Source organism: Pseudorca crassidens, chromosome 8 (assembly GCF_039906515.1).
Source record: "Pseudorca crassidens isolate mPseCra1 chromosome 8, mPseCra1.hap1, whole genome shotgun sequence".
Taxonomy (NCBI): Eukaryota; Metazoa; Chordata; class Mammalia; order Artiodactyla; family Delphinidae; genus Pseudorca; species Pseudorca crassidens.
Genome location: NC_090303.1, coordinates 63,294,965 through 63,314,101, shown reverse-complemented (window position 1 = coordinate 63,314,101; position 19,137 = coordinate 63,294,965). Strand labels below are relative to the sequence as shown.

Here is a 19,137-nt window from a genome sequence, read left to right as displayed (position 1 = left end):
AGACTGAATAAATTTCTTTTGAACATTAAAGAGACTGCCATATTTTGAGAATTCATAACAGGAGGGAAGCAATTTAATAAAGAGCCAGTCGATTGGGCATGGGAACTGCCTTCTGGTGTTTCAAAGTTGGTCAGATGGCTGGCTTACATGGGACGTGCTTGACTTGAGGACTGTGGTCCTTGCCAAAGCCCTTGGTGAATGAGACTAGAACATTCATGAAATGCACAAAAGTAGAAACTCACCTCCTAGTTGGATGCCTAGCCCTGGGATGACACAGGTGAGATTCAACACACTCCCCAGGCTGAATTCCACTGCTGAGCTTGGGCCCAACTCAAGGGAGGGAGGCCACGTCTGATGTTTCTGCCTCCCACCTCCCTCCCCACACCTCTTGCTCCCAAAGGTGACTCTGCTTTGCCCAAGAGTATCTTCCTCAAACAACCACCTCTACCAGCAGCTAATGAGCCCTGGCAGGGGGGAAAGGCAAGCCATTAATGATCTGGCAGACTGCCTCTCTGCTACCCAGATGGAAAAATGAGAGGAAGAGAGAGAAGGTGAGGGAGAAAAGAGGAGCGAGTAGGAGTGCAGAGGAAGGAAAGGAGAGAACGCATCTATTCACACCTCCACGGAGAGTCAGACCCTGACATGCAAGCGGCTGGCTTGGATGGTCTTTGGTGCATTAAAGTATCATTAAAAGACAAGTTTTGCAAAGGAAAGTAAGATCGTTACATTGCTATTGTGGATTTTTGCTTTTAAGCAACTGCACAAGTTAAAATGTCAGCTCTCTATAAATAATTCTTATTTTACACAAGTTCTCAGCCCAGCAAAATATAGCCAACTTAAATAATCAATATGAATGTATAGTTACTTGCAATGACCCACAAATGAAAATTAAAAGCAATGCCATTAAGGCAGCGGTTAAGAATCCGCCTGCCAATGCAGGGGACATGGGTTCGATCCCTGGTCTGGGAAGATCTCCCATGCCGCAGAGCAACTAAGCCTGTGCGCCACAACTACTGAAGCCCGCTCTCTAGAGCCCACGAGCCACAACTACCGAGCCCACGTGCCACAAGTACTGAAGCCCATGCGCCTAGAGCCCATGCTCCACAACAAGAGAAGCCACCGCAAATGAGAAGCCCGCGCGCCACAACCAAGAGTAGCCCCCGCTCGCCGCAACTAGAGAAAGCCTGCGCGCAGCAATGAAAATCAAACGCAGCCAAAAATAAATAAATAAAAATCAATCAGTAAATAAATATTTTTTTAAAAAAGCAGTGCCATTAAGTCTTCAACGGGGGCATCATGTTGGCCTGCCAATAAAAGAAGAACTTTTCCTAAAGTTAGCAGAACTGCACTGGGAAGCTTCTCTTTCTTTACATGGCTTTTCCGTAGAAAGTCTTACCATGCAGATCAACAATTTAAATGCTTCCCGCCTAAGTGAGCAAGTCCTGACCTGAGTCTCTCTGCCGCCACTTAACCCTTCCAGTCCACCCTGACACTGTCCGAGGTACTGCCCAGCCCACCGGCTCTCTGAGATCCAGTCCTGCAGAAGGGATGAGCCATAATGCCCTTTCACTTAACACATGATTTAACACCCACGTGGTGGGGGGGGGGCCGGGAACCTGACGCAAATGGGACCAATCAAATGGGAGAGATCCTGGGAATGTGGAATTGAGACAGATTCCAGTGAGTCAGCGTTACTGGACCAAGAGGTCATGTATGTGGCATGGAAAGCCTGCTGGAGCTCTCTTTCAGAGAAGGGGAAAATGCGGCCCCTCTGCAATCCCTCAGAGAGATCCAGAAAGTCACTTCCATTCACGATTCTGGATCCTCAGGAGGAATTGGAGATTCTTCCAATAAATTCCCTTCCTTTCTTCTTAAGCCAGCTGTAATGGGTTTCTGGGCCCTCCCCATCCCCTGGCTTGAGGGTAGGGATTTTTTTGAATAGACTGTTTTTTTTAGAGCAGTTTTGAGTTCACAAAAAAATGGAACAGAAGATACAGAGATTTCCCATACACCCCTTAACGCCACCCACACACACAGCCTCCTCCATTATCAGCAGAGTGCATCACCAGAGGGGTACATTTGTTAGAATCAATGAATCTACACTGACACGTCATTATCACCAAAAGTCCATAGTTTACATCAGGGTTCACTCTTTTGTTTTTTTTAAGTTTATTTTTAAAGTTTTTTTTTTTAAGTTTATTTATTTTGGGCACACGGCATGTGGGACCTTAGTTCCCCAACCGGGAATCAAACCCGCGCCCCCTGCATTGGAAGCGTGGAGTCTTAACCACTGGACCGCAGGGAAGTCCCCCATCAGGGTTCACTCTTGGTGATGTACATTCTATGGGTTTGGACAAAGGTAAAATAACATGTACCCACCATCAGAGTATCATACAAAATAGTTTTACCTGAGGGCAGGGATTTTTGTCTGTTTTATCTCTGCTACATCCCAACAACTAGAATAGTAGGTTTTCAATAAATACTTGTTGAATGAATGAATGAATATGTAAAATGAAGTTGATCTCTGTTACGAGTCTATGATTCTTTTAGAGCAATGGTTCTCAAAATGTGGTCCTAGACCACAGCATCAGCATCACCTGAGAACTTGTTAGATATACAAATTCTCAGGCCCCATCCCAGGCCTACCTAATCAGGAGCTGTGTATAATAAGCTTCAGGTGATTCTGATGCATGTACAGTTCGAACACCACTGGGTCTGAGCATTTACAACTCTATATACCCAACAGGGCATGTAGTGGTCACGCAGTAATATTTATTGAATGTATAGACCTTAAAGGCCTGCAGACAGGCCTGAGACTGTGAATGAACTGACCAAGATGCTGGTTTTGCCTGCTAAAGATAACAGGAACATGTTAAACTTCAGTCCCTTACTACTAGGAATGCTATGGAACTCCTCAAAAGCTGAATCAAGAGTGGTGGACAAGGAGTTTCCAAGGACTAGAGAGTGAGAGCAGGAGCCCCCCCACAGAAACCAGAAACCACAGAAACCAGGCGGGAAGCTGCTGTCTTCTCCTTAGATCTGTAGCAGCAGCCACAGAGCATATTAACGAGCCCACGGAGGCTCCGAAATAAAATGAAACCACGTCCAAGCCAGTGACCAAGGGCCGAAGGGCTGGGCCTCCTGGCAACTGCAAATGCCCATAAGCTGAAAAGATACCAACTGCCCCCAAGCGCCAGGCACAGACGCAGGAAGAATGATCTGTGGAAAGAAAGGCCCTTTGTGGTTTATGACCATGGTCAGAGCGACAGCTATCATTTTCTTCTGGGCAAAACCTCCGGATCAACAGCCAAAGCCCAGAGCATGCGGATTTCTCCTTCCCCAAGCTCTTTGTGCAGGAATAGCAAAGTAACACCCTAATACTTCATACATTCCCAAAGGAATAGAGGTCCTAGAAGGAAACTCATTTTAATGAATCACCTACTGTGTACCCTGCTCCCACCATTCCACTGTCCACACTGCAGCCAAAGGGACCTTTGTAAAATGCAAATCTGATCCCTCACGCCCCTGATTAACTCTTCAATGGCTTCCCATTGTCCCTTGAAAAGACCAAACTCCATAGCCAGGCAGAGGAGAGCTCTCAAAAGCTGACCCTGGGCTTCTCTGGTGGCGCAGTGGTTGGGAGTCCGCCTGCCGATGCAGGGGAGGCGGGTACGTGCCCCGGTCCGGGAAGATCCCACTTGCCGCGGAGCGGCTGGGCCCGTGAGCCATGGCCGCGGAGCCTGCGCATCCCGGGCCTGTGCTCCCGAGAGGCCGCAACAGTGAGAGGCCCGCGTACCGCAAAAAAATAAAAAATTTTAAAAAATTTAAAAAAAGAATAAAATAAGCTGGCCCTGTCTTTCTCTCTGGCCTCCCTTCACCTCCTCTTTTAACCCCCTCTGTCACACCTCTACTCCCACTCCAAGCTCAGGCTTTTTTTTTTTTTTTTTTTTTTGTGGTACGCGGGCCTCTCACTGCTGTGACCTCTCCCGTTGCGGAGCACAGGCTCCGGACGCGCAGGCTCAGCGGCCATGGCTCACGGGCCCAGCCGCTCCGCGGCATGTGGAATCTTCCCGGACCGGGGCACAAACCCGTGTCCCCTGCATCGGCAGGCAGACTCTCAACCACTGCACCACCAGGGAAGCCCAAGCTCAAGCTATTTTGAACAGATTTCACATGCCCTCACTTCCAGACCTCTGCATATGCTCTTCTCTCTACCAGTCACACCCTTTCTTCCGACCCCTACTCCCCAGCGCTCACCCCTCAGCTCCTCCTGGTAAATTTTAATCTTCCTCAGGCTTTATTCTTGCTATCCCAGAGCTCCATCTTGACCACCCCTCCCCCAGCCCCCAACCCCTCCACACACACACACACACACACACACACACACACACACACACACCCATATAGTTAAGCCTTCTGGATGCTTCCAAAGCTCCTTGCCGTTCTTCCATCATATACGTGGTGGACTACAGATCATAAACTCTAGACTCTGGCACTAAACTGCTTAGATTCAAAGCCCCACTCCACCACTTAGTAGTTAAGTAGTTAAACTACTTAGTCGTTTACTCCACCTTGGGTAAATTACTTGAATTCTCTGAGCCTCAGTTTCTTCGTTCGTAATGAGATACCTCCCTCACTGTACTGTGAGGTTACAAGAATTCATTTCAGTTCCTGTATGTAAAGGCACATGGTAAGAACTATGTGTGAACTCTATGTGAGAGACAGAAGTGTGTGCTCTTATTCTTTCTGTACTTATCGCACTATATAATTGTCTGGACTATAAGCAAAAGGACAGGGAGGGGATACCATCTTCAGGGGCAGACACTGCATACACATTTGCTGAATGGATGGTAGCTCCTCTGTTTTCTTTCCACTGTCCCACACTGCCTCACAGTGGCTGCCATCCTAGAGGGTAGAAAGTATTAGACAATTTGTTCCAATGGGAATTATTAACATCAGCACAAGGAGGAAATTCTTACCTATTTTCTAATTAATGAAGCAAATTTAAAAAGATACACAAATGGCCAATAAACTCATGAAAAGATGTTCAGCATCTTTAGCCATTAGGGAAACATGAATCAAAACCGCAAGGACGTGACTTCCCTGGTGGCGCACTGGTTGGGAATCTGCCTGCCAGTGCAGGGGACGTGAGTTCAATCCCTGGTCCGAGAAGATCCCACATGCCACGGGGCAACTAAGCCCACGTGCCACAACTACTGAGTCTGCACTCTAGAGCCCGTGAGCCACAACTACTGAGCCCACATGCCACAACTACTGAAGCCCACGCACCTAGAGCCCATGCTTCGCAACAAGAGAAGCCACCGCAATGAGAAGCCTGCACACCACAACGAAGAGTAGCCCCCACTTGCCGCAACTAGAGAAAGCCTGTGCACAGCAATGAAGACCCAATGCAGCCAAAAATAAATAAATAATACTTTTTAAAAAAATGAAGTGAAAACACACATCCACAGAAAACCCTGTACATGAATGTTCATAACATCATTATTCATAATAACCAAAAAGTGTAAACAACTCAAATGTCCACCAACTAATGAATAAACAAAGTACGGTATGGAATATTATACAGCCATAAAAAGGAATGAAGTACTGATACATGCTACAACACGATGAACCTTGAAAACATTATGCTACATGAAAGAAGCCAGACATAAAGGCTGCAAACTGCATGATTCCATAAAGAGACAGAAAGTAGATTAGTGGTTACTTAGAGCTGGAGGGGAAGTGACTGACTGTTAATGGATCCAGCATTTCTTTTTTGGAACAATGAAAATGTTCTGGAATTAGAGACTTGTGATGATTGCACAACTTTTAGTGAATATACTAAAAAATAATGAATTGTATGCTTTAAATGGGTGAATTGTATGGAATGTGAATTATATCTCAATAAAGCTGTTCTTTTTTTAAAAAAAAAAAGAAGCAACTGAAACAATAGTGAGAATGACTATTTCTCAGCACTTGCTATGTGCCATGTGGCATATTAACCAGATTTTTTATATTGACTCCTTGTCTGGAATTTCAAAAAAGGCAAGAGAGGCTAACAGTACTTTTTAAAAGATACCTTCAGGAATGAGCCTAGCCCAGCCTCGAACACAAAACAGATGCTCAACAAACATTTCTCTTTACTTAGTCTGGTGTTTCACTTAAGAGATTATAGGGCACAGACCTAGGATTATAACAAAGTCTTGGGAAGGAGAGCAGCCTGGAGCTGGAGGCGAAGAGGCCTTGTCAACCCTAAAGCTAAACTGAAGAGAAGTTGGGAGAGGTGTTGTGATCTTGGGGCAGAGTTTAGGGCTGAAATTGTGGACACGGTGCACGGCCCCGTGTCAAAGCTGAGTGACTTGCTCTGGATTACCTCTTGCCCAGGGAGTTTTTGGTAAGGCAGTAAAGGAAGGGCAGTAGTTAACAGGCACAATCCTGGACTTGGATTGTCTGGGTTTCAAAATGATTCCGCTTAAACAAGCTTCTTAGCCTCAATGGCCTTAAGTTCCCTCACTGGCAAAATGAGGGTAATGATAGTTCCTACCTCAGAGAATTAAGAATTAAATGAGTTCGTTATATGGAAGGCACTTAGAACTACCCTGGCACACTGTAATAGCTCCATATATGTTAGCGGGTGCTATCATCACCTTCGTCAATATCATCATTATCACCTTCGAGAGGCATGTCTGACTAGACACTCAAGGGCCTTGCCCGAAGGAACAGTAACACACTTGCTCTTGGTGTCTGCTCGCGGGCTGACGACTTTACACCCATTTCGCCTGTGTTCATGCGCAGGGTGGAGAGGGAGGGCGTGATCTGTCCCGACCCAGCTGCTGCGCAAGGTCCTATCAAGATTCCCGCTGACCAGGGAAGCAAAAGGGCCGGGAAACTCGCGGCACCCCACCCCCGCCCCCAGCCCCCAGCCCTCAGCACTCCAGGCTGAAGGGATGAAGGGTCTGGGAAGCTTTGGGGTGGGAAGAGGGAGAGGGAGGAGCGCGGGGCGGAGCTGGGGGAGGTCCGTCGGGAGGGAAAGGCCTGTCCGGAGACAGGGAAGCTGGGAGAGCGGGCGCTGCAGCCTCGGAGGTCGGGCCGGCACGCCGTGCGAGGTACCTGGAGTCGAACTTCTGGCCGTCTGGGAACATTCCCACGTAGTGGTAGCGCACGAAGTCGCCGCTGCGCACGGTGCGGGGACACTCGTCGGGCACGAAGCGCCGCTCGATCTGCAGCTCCGTGTCGGAGCCCAGCCCCAGGCCCGCCACGGGCGCCGCCTGCCCGGTCACCCAGAGCAGCAGCAGGAGCAGCGGCGGCGGCGGGGGCCGCCAACCCCGGGCCCTGATCGCCATCGCGGGCAGCGAGGAAAGGGGGTCGCGGCGCGGAGCTGGAGAGGCGCGCTGAGCTCGGGCGGCGCGAGTCGGGCCTGGGCGTGCGGCGGCGTTTGCAAACGTGGAAAAGACTCCCAGCCGTCCCCGGGCAGCAGCAACCACCCCCTCTCTCCCGCCCCCCGCCCCCAGGCCACATCCGAGGGAGGGGAGGAGCCGCGGCCGTGCGCCAGGACCCGCCTGCTGCGCCCTGAGACGCCTGGGCCCGCAGGGTCCGTTGGGCTGGCCCGCCCGGGGAAGAGGCGGGCCTTCTTTGGCTGGCGAGTTCAAAGGGGACCCGTCCCCGAGGGAGAAACCGTGAACTCCTCGGGACTGGGCTTCGGCCCAAAGTTGGGAGGGAAAAACTGTTACTACCCAGGCAAATCCGCTGGTCTCTGCCTGTCGCTAGAGACTCTCCGGATTTAGTGCCACCAGAGGCTTCTACGTGGCCGCGGATCCAATTACCCCTTGCTGCTTTGGGGAGGGAGGAAAACTTTTTTTTTTTTAATTAGTTTCAAGGCTGGATTCTACGTTGAAAATGACTGAAACCGTCTTCAAGATTTTTTTCCAGGACTTTTTTTTAATACTCAGAGAAAGGGGGAGACATGAATTGTGAGACTCCCCTGACAGTTGTCCAGAGGAAAGTTTTAAGTGGCTACCAGTGAGTGCTACTTAATAGCAAACATCCCACGTGGTCCCACCCGCATGACTAAGCCGGTTAAGACCCCACATTAGAGACTCAGATGCTGCGGGAAATTCATTAGAGTAGTTTAATGCATTCTTAGCTTAGAATTGGTTGTTCTCATTTATTGAAACTTTGGAATAGTGAAAGCAAATCACCAAAGGTTTCTCAACTCGTTTTGGAAGCAAACAATACCAATACCAAAACCTGGCAAAGGTAGCAAGAGAGAGAGAGAATGTGGGCGCCAACCTAATTTATAAATAGAAATGCAAAAATGTTAATAAATTGTGACTAAATTGAATCCAACAACTTATTAAAGAAAAGAACACAATTATGCGGACTATTTAGGTGACCTGCAAATTGTCTGTGTCCTCTAAGATGAAGATAAAACGTAGTAATTTAAAAAAATGATAATTATTAGATTATAGATTTTATTAGATGCAGGATCTAATGAGAAACTACACATAGCACTAAAGAAATGTTCATTATTCCTAATAGAGCTTATTCTATTGAAATAGAAAACCTATTAATACAATTCATCCTAACACCGGTTATTTATAGGTGCTTGAATTTGGGGTGATCATTTTCTTCCTTCTATGTACTTTTCAGTAGTTCTTTATGGTTTTTAATAACAATGTCAGGTTTTAAACAGAAACAAACAAACAAAAAAGTCAACCTGGTTCCAGTCAGGAATCTTCCACTCCCTTACTGTGACTGTGGGCAACGCATGCCACCTTCTGGGCCTCGGTTTCTTCATCTGTAAAATGAAGTGGTTGATTTCTAAGACTTCTTCCAATTCTAAAATCCTATGATCCTGTGAGAGAGAAGACATTCTAGAATGGAAAAGAAGACAGATGTAGGAAGAAACAGGCCAGGTAGTGACCACCACTTCCATTTTGCCTTGTAGTGCTTCCAAGTGGTTTGATTTCTTGTCATTCCTTTTATTTTATTTATTTATTTATTGGCCACGCTGAACAGCCAGGGATTGAACTCAGGCCCACGGCAGTGAAAGCACTGAGTTCTAACCACTGGACCACCAGGGAATTCCCTTGTTATTTCTTTTAAAATGTTAATTATCTGATCAAATAGTATGTGTGCTCTATAATGTCTCTCTAAATCCTAACAGACATTCTTTGAATTGGATTTCTGTAGCAATTTACCAAAGAGAAAATTTACCTCTTGGCATTACTGACATTATCATAAGAACTAATTAAAATCAAGCTGAGATTTTAAAATAAGGATTTCCATTAAACTTCTGGGGGTGACTTTGTGAGGACTTGTCAAGTCTAAAAACTGTAAATCCAGTCAAGAAGAGTCAACAGTAGACTAAAAGCTTAGAAAGGTAAAGATGGGGGGAAGAGGTGAGCAGGTGAGAGACAGGAACCAGAAATAAGGGAAAGGTACTGGAATTTTTTTAAAGGAGCAGGGAGAGAAGTGAGAGAGAAAGCAAGAAGGGAAACATAGAAGAGGAGAATCAGTGAGAGAGAGCCAGAGAGCCAAGGAACAATTGAATGTGACATAGTCAGAGGCGAGGACATAATAGAAACATCCAAAAGGTCTGAGGCCAGGATGGAGGCGTGGAACAACATGGAGAAGGAAGCGAAGGAGGATCTGAAACAGGATCGGTCTGAATGAACGTCAGAGAACTAGGTTCTTTCTATCCACCTCTATACAGGAAGTTAGTGGAAAAATTACAAACATAGTCCGTCAAGTAAAGCAGGGCACTAAAGAAAGAATTCCAGTTTTCATTGAGCCTGAAATAAAGAAGGACTCATGCATGAATCAGATCTTCCAAGAGCAGTAAACCCTGGAGGCTAAGCTTTGTAAGCTATTAACTTCAGCTTGGCACACACTGAGTTGGGGATAAAGAAAAGGCCAGTATTAAGAAAAACATCCCCCACCCCACCCCACCCCACCCCCAAATTCATCTGAGTTGACCTGAGGCAAAAGTGAAGTAGGAGAAATGTTTCCAGCAGTGTGTTCTCTCCCTCCCCAAGAGTTTCCAAGAAGTTCTCCCACCTTCAGTATTTGACAACACACCTGGAGTCACCATGTGGTTTGATGAAAAACCCTGGACTAGAAATCAGACCACCCTGGTTGTAGGGCCACTCATGCCCCTACTCTCTGAAACTCAATTTCCTTATTTGTAAGATGTCTTGCCTACCTCCATAGAGTTTCTAGGAGGATCAAGGGAAGCAATTTATGAGGGATGGAAATCTGCAAAGTACTGTGTAAATGTAAGGAATCGCATTTATCTATGAGTGAGAGAAGACCCAACTCAAAAATCACTTAACCCATAGAGATGTATACTATCTCTCAGAAGAGAAAGTCTGGATGGGAAGCAGCTGCAGGTGTGGTTAATAAAGTGTCTCTAGAACATCCTCAAGGGCTCAGGTGTCTTCTCCTGTCCTCCTCAGGGGGTTCACTGCTCCCCCTCATGATTCCAACATGGCTCCCCCAGATCCAGCTACCACATGCAGGGAAGCGCCACCCTGAGGCACAAAAGGGATCTTTTATCTTTCCAAGTATCCTTTATTAAGAGCAAGCATTTCCAGAAAGCCTCCCTCCTACAGACCTCCCCTCATGTCTCATTGACTGAAACTATCCCATGCCCATTGCTAACTTATCAGTGGAAGAGAAATAGGATCACTACGATTGGTTTAAGACTAATCAAGATTCATCTCCAGAGAGCAAGGAGAGCCTCCTCTGAAGTAGATGGCTCCCTAAGCTTCCTGAACAAAACCAGAGTGCTGTGAGCAAGGAAGCGAAGGAGGAATGGCAATTGGTTTGTCAACCAACAGGTTTTGTCAATTACGTTAGATGTCTCCCCTTTTCCCTCCAAGCATCAAGTAAGGCACATTGTCTGCAATTTTTCCTCTAATCCTACTGGTTACTAAATAGAATACCAGTTTAAATTATTAGAAATAATAATACGGGACTTCTCAAATGTTTCCACTGTGCTGCAGAGAGCTGTGGACATGGACCCTTGGGAGCTTAGTGACTACTTGACCAGAATTCTTTGAAGTCTGGTGTTTAGCAGGGGGGAAGGGGGGGAGACAGATTCTGCAGTCTACCCTCTAATCTAGCCATGATTCATTAGTATGTAATAGGGTGTGATCTTTCCCTTTTACTCATTTTTTTCCTTCCTCCATCTTCCCAGTGGGGAAAAGGTCATTGGTAAATTAAGAACTAGTTTAAAAAAACACCTTGTGAGCAAAACAATGGCATCAAAGCTATGCTGCAAAAGCTGGTCAAGATAAGCAGGATCGGCCTTCCCTGGTGGCGCAGTGGTTAAGAATCCACCGGCCAATGCAGGGGACACGGGTTCGAGCCCTGGTCCAGGAAGATCCCACATGCCGCGGAGCAACTAAGCCCCTGCGCCACAAATACTGAGCCTGTGCTCTAGAGCCTGTGAGCTACAACTACTGAGCCTGTGAGCCACAACTACTGAAGCCCGCGCGCCTAGAGCCCGAGCTCTGCAACAAGAGAAGCCACCACAATGAGAAGCCTGCATACCACAAAGAAGAGTAGCCCCTGCTCACCGCAACTAGAGAAAGCCCGCGTGCAGCAACAAAGACCCAACATAGCCAAAAATAAAGAAATTAAATTAATTAATTAAAAAAATACATATAAGCAGGAGAAAAATCTAGTCATTTGGGGGAATTCCCTGGTGGTCCAGTGGTTAGGACTCCATGCTTCTACTGCAGGGGGCCTGGGTTCCATCCCTGGTCAGGCGGTTGAGGAGGGGGGAAGAAGAAGAAAATCTAGTCTTTTAAAAATTGTTTCATTCAGAAAGGCTTCAAACCTATCCAGTAACACAGAGTCAGGGCTAGCTGCAGCCACCCTTCTACAATTAGGCCAACACCAAGGCCCTCTGGCTGGCCTTGAGAGTGAATCTGCTATCTTAGGATGAAGCAGAGGGGCAGAAAAGACTGAAGCAGAGGATAGAACACGGAGGGAGGACAAAGAAGGCATCTCTCACTCACCTGGGCTAGGCGCCTGGGTAGAAAGTGAAGGGTGACTCCATGTGTATTCACAGTTGGGTAATAATCATTTTACTCTTTCTTTCTGGAAAGGAGCTGTACCTGCACACCCCTCCAGATGCTATAGGCATAAAGAAAGGGTGATGGGTAAGAAGAATGATTCAGAATCATAACCACCAGAGAAAGAACTCGTGTTTGTCTAACTGCTTACTAGATGTCACTACATTGAGTTTATCACAATCAGAAAATGGGGCTGAATTTGAAAGATGGCCCTGGGTCATAAAGAATCTGACTCCATTTTTTTATGTTGACCACTGTCACCCTTCAAGCCCCGCCTCCACTTTCCGCTTCCTCCCCACCTGTGGACAAGCTGATAAGAAAGCCTACACACTCCTTCCCTTGGCACCAGAGGAAAGTTCAAACCCCACAAAGCCTTGGCCTGTGTGCAGGAGTATTCACCCAGGTTCTACCTCCTAAACATCATAAAACCCAGGGTCACTCACCTTTCCTTTGCTGAAGCTATTTTTGACTGTCTTAGGTGCCTGACCTGCTCTCCCAGAAAGCCTCAATATGTGAATAATAAATTTCTCCCTACCCTCTCGGTGCATATGTGGCATCATCAGTCTTGACAGCAAACCGATTTGGGGTGGAGGAGGGTCCAGCATACTTCTGTGGAGTGACCACAACACCTTGCATATCATCCTGGATCGGTGACCAGGAAACTTCTCAATCTGGTGCCAAAATACATAAAGAACCCAAGCTCACATAAACAGGTGGATATAGCAGCAAAAGAATTTTCACTAAACAAATATTGTATGTTAATTCATATATGTGGAATCTAGAAAAATGGTACAGATGAACCTATTTGCAGGGCAGGAATAGAAAGGCAGACGTAGAGAACAGACGTGTGGACACGGGGGGAAGGGGAGGGTGGGATGAACTGGGAGATTAGATTTGACATAAATATACTACCATGTTTAAAATAGATAGCTAGTGGGAAACTGCTGTATAGCAGAGAGCTCAGCTCGGTGCTCTGTCATGGCCTAGTTGGGTGGGATGGGGAGGGGAGGGAGGTCCAAGAGGGAGGGGATGTGTGTATCCGTATGGCTGATTCACTTCGCTGTGCAGCAGAAACTAACACAATATTGTAAAGCAATTATACTCCAATAAAAAAAAGAATTTTCCCTGCTTTATAAGCTCTAACAGGGTAATCATCAAAGAGAGATGCCTAGAATGCAGCTCAGGATATGGTACTGGGTGAGGCTGTCAGACCACTGAACTGTACACCTGTTACTTTTCCCTGCCCAATATTGCTCTTCTCTTCTCCTTCCTCCTCCTCTTCTTTTTCTTCCTGTCTCTCTCTCTCTTCCTCTGTTAATAGCACCTGGATTTTGCTTTGAGGAACAACCCCTCCCCCTCTCTTAGTCTATATGGCTTGGATAAAGCTGATCCACCCTCGGATTTAGGGTGACATGTAACATAGGCATGAGCAGTCAGTGTATTGCAGCTCCTTGACTACAGTGATTGTTTCCATGACAAGTACATGACTCTTGCTAAGCCAATGAGTATAATACATGGAATTCTTATTGGAACTGAGAAAGAGAAAGTTCCTTCCAGCTGGGGCTGCTAATTTGTTGGCCATCTTTGGATTCCAGTGGCCATCTTTGCCCCCACAATGGGAGAAACTGCAAAGAATGAAGCAATACAAAGGAACGTGAAGCTTTGAAGTTGCTGACTATAACATTTCAGCCCCTAGATCCAGCCATTCCTGAAGTTCCATCCCACGACATTTCACATATGTAAGCCCATAAATTACTTAATTTTTTTTCTTAGAGCAGTTTGATTTGGATTTTGGTCCATTGTTGTTTTCAAAAGAATCTTGACTAATACTTGCTAAAATGGAATTAACAATCCCTGGGTCTTCTTGCTGAGAGAGCAAATCACTATGTTAGACAAACTGACTTTGAATTGACTTCTTTCAACTGCAAGTGAGAAAAATCCAACACAATTGCTTTCTGCATATAAGTATATACTAAAGTTTTCAGATTATTTGCTTGCATGCCATAAGGTCACTGGTTGCGGTTAGATAATGTTTGTTGTCTTTTCTTTTTTCCTTCTTCCATCTTCTTTTCTTTTACTTTAAGCACATAACTTGGCCGGCAAACAAAGCCTCCCCAGGAGGACAGGAGCAATTCTTGGTTGACGTGAGCCCCTTAAGATTTATCTTTGGCTTGCACCAAGGAGTCATCTGACCAGGGGTGGGGTGTGGTTAGGCAGTGGGGTCTGACCTGACATCCCTTTTTTTATTGTCTCAGGGCCTCTTCACGTGATCTCTCCCCATTTGTTAGCTTGGGCTTCCTCTTAGCATGGTGGCTTCTATGCAACTGAACAGCTTACATCCCTGAAGGCTTCAGAAGGGAATACTTCAAGAGAACCAAGGGAAAGATCTGACTCCCTCCGCAGCATCCTCAGCGCCGGGGCTCCTGGCCGCCGCCAGAGGGGCGCGCTCCGGCCTCCGGCACCCGCTGACTCCGCAGCACGGTTAGGACGCTCAGACCGCGGACTTGCGGAGGCAGTCTGGCTGGCCTGTCGGGAGGCGGGGCACTGGCGGCCTCAGCCGGGACGTTCGGCCCGGCCCGGCGGGCCGCGGAGTGGCGGCGAGGGGGGCGCAGCGGGGCAGGGCGGGCGCGGCGCGGAGGAAGTGCGGTCTTCGCGGCTCGGCGCGGGGCCGCAATGTCGTCCCGGCTCGGGCGCGACGACTCGGGGACTGGGGGCGCGCGGCGGCCGCGGGAGCCTCCGAAGCAAGAGCTGCAGCGACGCCGGGAACAGAGGCGGCGGCGGCACGACGCGCAGCAGCTGCAGCAGCTCAAGCACCTGGAGTCCTTGTGAGTCCGTCACGCCCGCCCCCGACTAATGCGAGGAATGGGGTCAGGGCCCGGGGTCGCGCGGCGGGGCCCGCCCGGGGTTGGAGACCTGCGAGTGGACAGGTGGGCCCGTCCCCAGCGAGCCGGGTGCGGGATTTGATTCCGGGCTGCGGGACGCTGGACTCTCAGCCGCTGGAGGAAGAGCGGGGAGACTCCGTCCCCAGGGTCGTCCCGGGCGCGCGAGGCGGCGGCGGGCGGGCGCTTCCCTCCCGGAAACTACGGTTTTATTCCTCGTGCGGCGACGTCGGTGTCCGTCAGGATTTGAATACAGGAGAAGTGCGGCTGCGCCCTTGGGTCCTTTCCCATTTCTCAGTTCAAGGGGCTCGCTCTGAACTGGGTAAAATCCCCATTCTTTTCATCTAGTGCTGTTAACTAGGGAGGAAAAAGCCCAGTCCCGTAACATGAGTGCGCGGTGAGGAAAGGAAGAAAAAACGTGGGGTGAGGGCCTGGTCCCTGACTCTTCGGGAGGAGCTGTCAGGTGGAAGAGAGCGTGGACTTCTCTCTCGTCCCCAGGATTTTTTTTTTTACCAGGGTTAAGTGTGGAAGCTACAAAGAGGCCAGTTCCAGCTCAACAAGAAGAATTAGGACCAGAGTCATAGATTCTTGCCGGTCAGCGTGGCCTGACCTAGGAGGCACTGTACTCCCCCAGCTACCCGGGGTTGGAGAGAGTCCAGATAACGCCTGAGAAAAGGGTTGGTTGTAAAGGAGATTTAAACATCAGGTGGAAGGTTGGATTAATGACCCTTGCGGTTCTTTTCTGTGTTTCTGTCGTTCTGTAATCAGCTTTAGAAGTCTGACTTTACTAAGTTTGGTGTTCACTGAGTTATCTGAATTATTTGCTTTAGGCACTTCTCATTACCTACCTTCTCATGATTGCTGAGACAGTCGTGTAAGGAAACGCCCTCATTAACCTTCTGGGAGCTTTAATACAAAGTGCATGCTTCCTTGGAGCCTGGCCTGCTCTTTTCAGTGTGGCTCTTGAGCTGAATTTCACCTCAGTGGGCCGTGGTTTGGAAACAGGTTCTGCATTGCTGGCATCCACAGTCCTGGCGTGTTCAAGGCACTCTGGGCTCAGGCAGGGCTTAGCCCCACCAGCCCTCTGTATCTTTAACTGTGGGATGCCAGGTGGTGGTTAATACTATGTGTTTATTTTGTAGCTCACAGAGCTTTTTCACAGACAAGAGAAAGATGATAACGTTTTGTAGATGAGAAAATGGAGGCTCAGTGGTTAAGCCACTGACCTGGTTAGCCAACAAAATTAGAGCAGAATTCAGGAGTGTGATTCTCAGACCAGTGGGATTTTTCCAGTTTCACAGATTTGAAACTGGCTAGGCTATGGACATATTTGCTTTTTCTAGTTCAGGGTTTTGTTTGATTTTAATTAAATTTAATTCATACCAGAGTAATACTTGTATATAGCTTAAAACTCAAGTAGTACTAAAAATGCTACCAAAAATAGCGCTGGGCTGCCCAACTCCTCATTTACCCCCCAGAGTAACCTGCACAGCCCTCCACCCCCTTCCCTCCTAACAAGGCCAAGCCTTCCATGTGCAGACTCTTTTAGTTTTTATTTCTTGGATTTAACTGCACATTTCTAGGTTATATGCTTACAACTGGTTTTGTTGACTCAACAATTTTAGACATCTGTTAACTTCTTGTCATAGTAGATAAAGATTTAGTTCTCTTACTTGCCCTTCTTGTTTCCATCCTTCCAATATAGCACCATCATAATAACTTTCCTAATCAATGTCAGTGTTAACATTGTTATAACTTTTTTTTTTTGGCTGCGTTGGGTCTTCGTTGCTGTGCGCAGGCTTTCTCTAGTTGCGGTGAGCGGGGGCTACTCTTCGTTGCGGTGTGCGGGCTTCTTGTTGCGGTGGCTTCTCTTGTTGCGGAGCACAGGCTCTAGGCATGTGGGCTCAGTAGTTGTGGCACACGGGCTTAGTTGCTCCGCAGCATGTGGGATCTTCCCGGACCAGCGCTCGAACCCGTGTCCCCTGACTTGGCAGGCGGATTCTTAACCCCTGCGCCACCAGGGAGGCCCTCAAGGCTCTTCTTACCTCACATTTTCCCTGCAATCTCTTGCTTTCCCTTCTTCCAAAAATAAAATCGCTGTGCCAAGACACCAAGTTATGATTTCAGTGAATTTAAGTTCGACATCGAACAGGATGTGGTATAGCATCAGTTTATTTATATAGGACTTCTGACTGCTGGGCATATTTTATTAACTGTTTTAGTTATAATGTAGTTTGAAGTTTTTTCTAAAAAAAAAAGTCTTTTCATTTTGGTCTGCAGTTGCCTTTTGCTGATTGAGATGTGTTACATTCCTATGAACATGGTTCATGACTGGTGTTTTCTTCCTTTCTAGTTATGAAAAACCTCCTCCTGGACTTATCAAGGTCAGTGTGAAGTTTGTACTTTTGGTTTTTCTCTGAGACAGATTTGACTCGGTGCTCAGACTCAGTCACTTACGAAAAACAGCTGCATAAGGTTTGAACCTCCTTTTATGATAGTTCTGTGTCTTCCCTGCAGATGGCAGTCGGTTCATGCACTTTGGGCTTTGTCACAGCCTGTGCCTTTGCAGAAATTTAATCAGCCTTGTGTCTGTCCCCTAAGAAACCACTGCAGGCCCCCCGAGTGTTCCTCAGCGCTCACTCCCATTCTTTCTGTCTCACTGTGACTGCATCTCCTCAAAGCTCTCCTGCCCCATGTTCCTTCTCTGACCCGCCCGGTGCTGATTTCTTGAATGTCATCAGCTCAGAGAACATTGGACTCTGAGGAGACGTGAAGCTCATCCAGTCCAGCCCTATCTGTTGCAGGAGTCCCTCCTCCAGCACCCTGGCCACAGTGTCAGTGTCTTTCTGCAGGAGCGAGACTTAGAGGACTTAAGGCCAAAGTAACCTTTTCTGTTTGGTAACTTTCAACTTAAAAAAAAGATTTTTAGAAAACATTCTTCCATTATAAATTTAATATTCGTGGAAACTTGAAAAAATCATGAGGTAAAAAAACAGCACCTTAATTATATAGTGCAGTTATTTGGTAATGAAAATACATCTCACTAATACGGCATGTGTGAGATTATAAAACATGACAGTGGCCTTCAAGGTTTAATAATCTATTTTACTCTAACACATTGTTCTTATTATTCCAGGAAACCTCACCTGTTTAACTCTATATTCTGCCTCATTCCACAAAGCTTTTAAGTTAGCAGAAAACTTTTTGTGATCTTAGAATCTAATTTTTGTGATCTAGAATCAGAATTTGGAGCTCACAGATCAATCCTATGTAAACACTAGTAACTCTTCTCTAAGAACAGCTACTTTGTTTTCATGGTATAGCTAGCTCTTCTAGTATAGTTACTTCCGTTTTTTCTGTCAGTTATGATTTGTCTTTCTTTCTAGCTCTTCAGAGGGTAACTTATGATGACATTGGTATCTCCAGCCCATGAGAAAGCCAGGCAGGGCTGTGTTCTCAGACAGGTGGGAGAGAGTTCCTATGTTTTTTGCCGCACAGCTTACACAGTTTCCTTTTTCAGGAGGATGAGACTAAGCCAGAAGACTGTATACCAGATGTCCCAGGCAGTGAACATGCCAGGGAATTTCTGGCCCACGCACCAACCAAAGGACTTTGGATGCCACTGGGGAAAGAAGTCAAAGTCATGCAGTGTGAGTGTGGAAGGGTTTCAAGTAACACCCTCAATACGTGCAAGTTATAGACCACTGTTTACAAATGAGTTCACTTCTTTTAGTTCTTTCTCACCACAGCCCTGCTAAAGTCAGGGCATGATCTCTGTGCTATAGTTGAGGAAGCCGCCTTGCATATGTTATTAAGTGTTCTGGGGTAAGAGGCAGTGCGGTGCCTAGACTCCAGGGCTTCTGGCTGTAAGGGCAATGGTCTTCCACAGGGCCGTAGCTGCCTGCGGAGTATACGCTTCAGTAATATTCCTGTAACAGAAAGGATATTCCATGTAGAAATGCCATGGGGGACAAGGGATGCATTGGAGGGTGGTCCGTTGGGTCTTGCCTCAGTCAGTCGTCCTCATCAGAGGTGTTGAGGTTTTGTCCAGTTAACCTGAGAGGAGCTCTGGGCCACAGAGGATGGGTCTGGAACAGGTAGAGCTCTGTGTGCACACCCTCCACCGCACCAGAGCAGCAGCATCTTCATCCAGCGTAAGACGGCATTTGAAGAAG

The 19,137-nt window shown here is 47.2% G+C and overlaps 2 protein-coding genes across 2 annotated transcripts in view; one reads left to right on the top strand and one right to left on the bottom strand.

The window, feature by feature from the left end:
- FKBP9 (FKBP prolyl isomerase 9) overlaps positions 1 to 7,458 on the bottom strand; it is a 50,290-nt gene extending 42,832 nt beyond the window's left edge. Inside the window, exon 1 of the mRNA XM_067746683.1 lies at positions 7,111 to 7,458. Within this exon, the coding sequence (XP_067602784.1) occupies positions 7,111 to 7,343 (233 nt within the window). The 5' untranslated portion in view covers positions 7,344 to 7,458. The remainder of the gene's footprint in view (positions 1 to 7,110) is intronic.
- A 1,930-nt stretch (positions 7,459 to 9,388) lies between these two features.
- Positions 9,389 to 19,137, top strand: part of LOC137228712 (uncharacterized) — a 68,881-nt gene continuing 59,132 nt past the window's right edge. Inside the window, exons 1-4 of the mRNA XM_067745596.1 lie at positions 9,389 to 9,409; positions 14,389 to 14,908; positions 17,316 to 17,346; positions 18,483 to 18,612. Coding sequence (XP_067601697.1) covers positions 9,389 to 9,409; positions 14,389 to 14,908; positions 17,316 to 17,346; positions 18,483 to 18,612 — 702 coding nt within the window. The remainder of the gene's footprint in view (positions 9,410 to 14,388; positions 14,909 to 17,315; positions 17,347 to 18,482; positions 18,613 to 19,137) is intronic.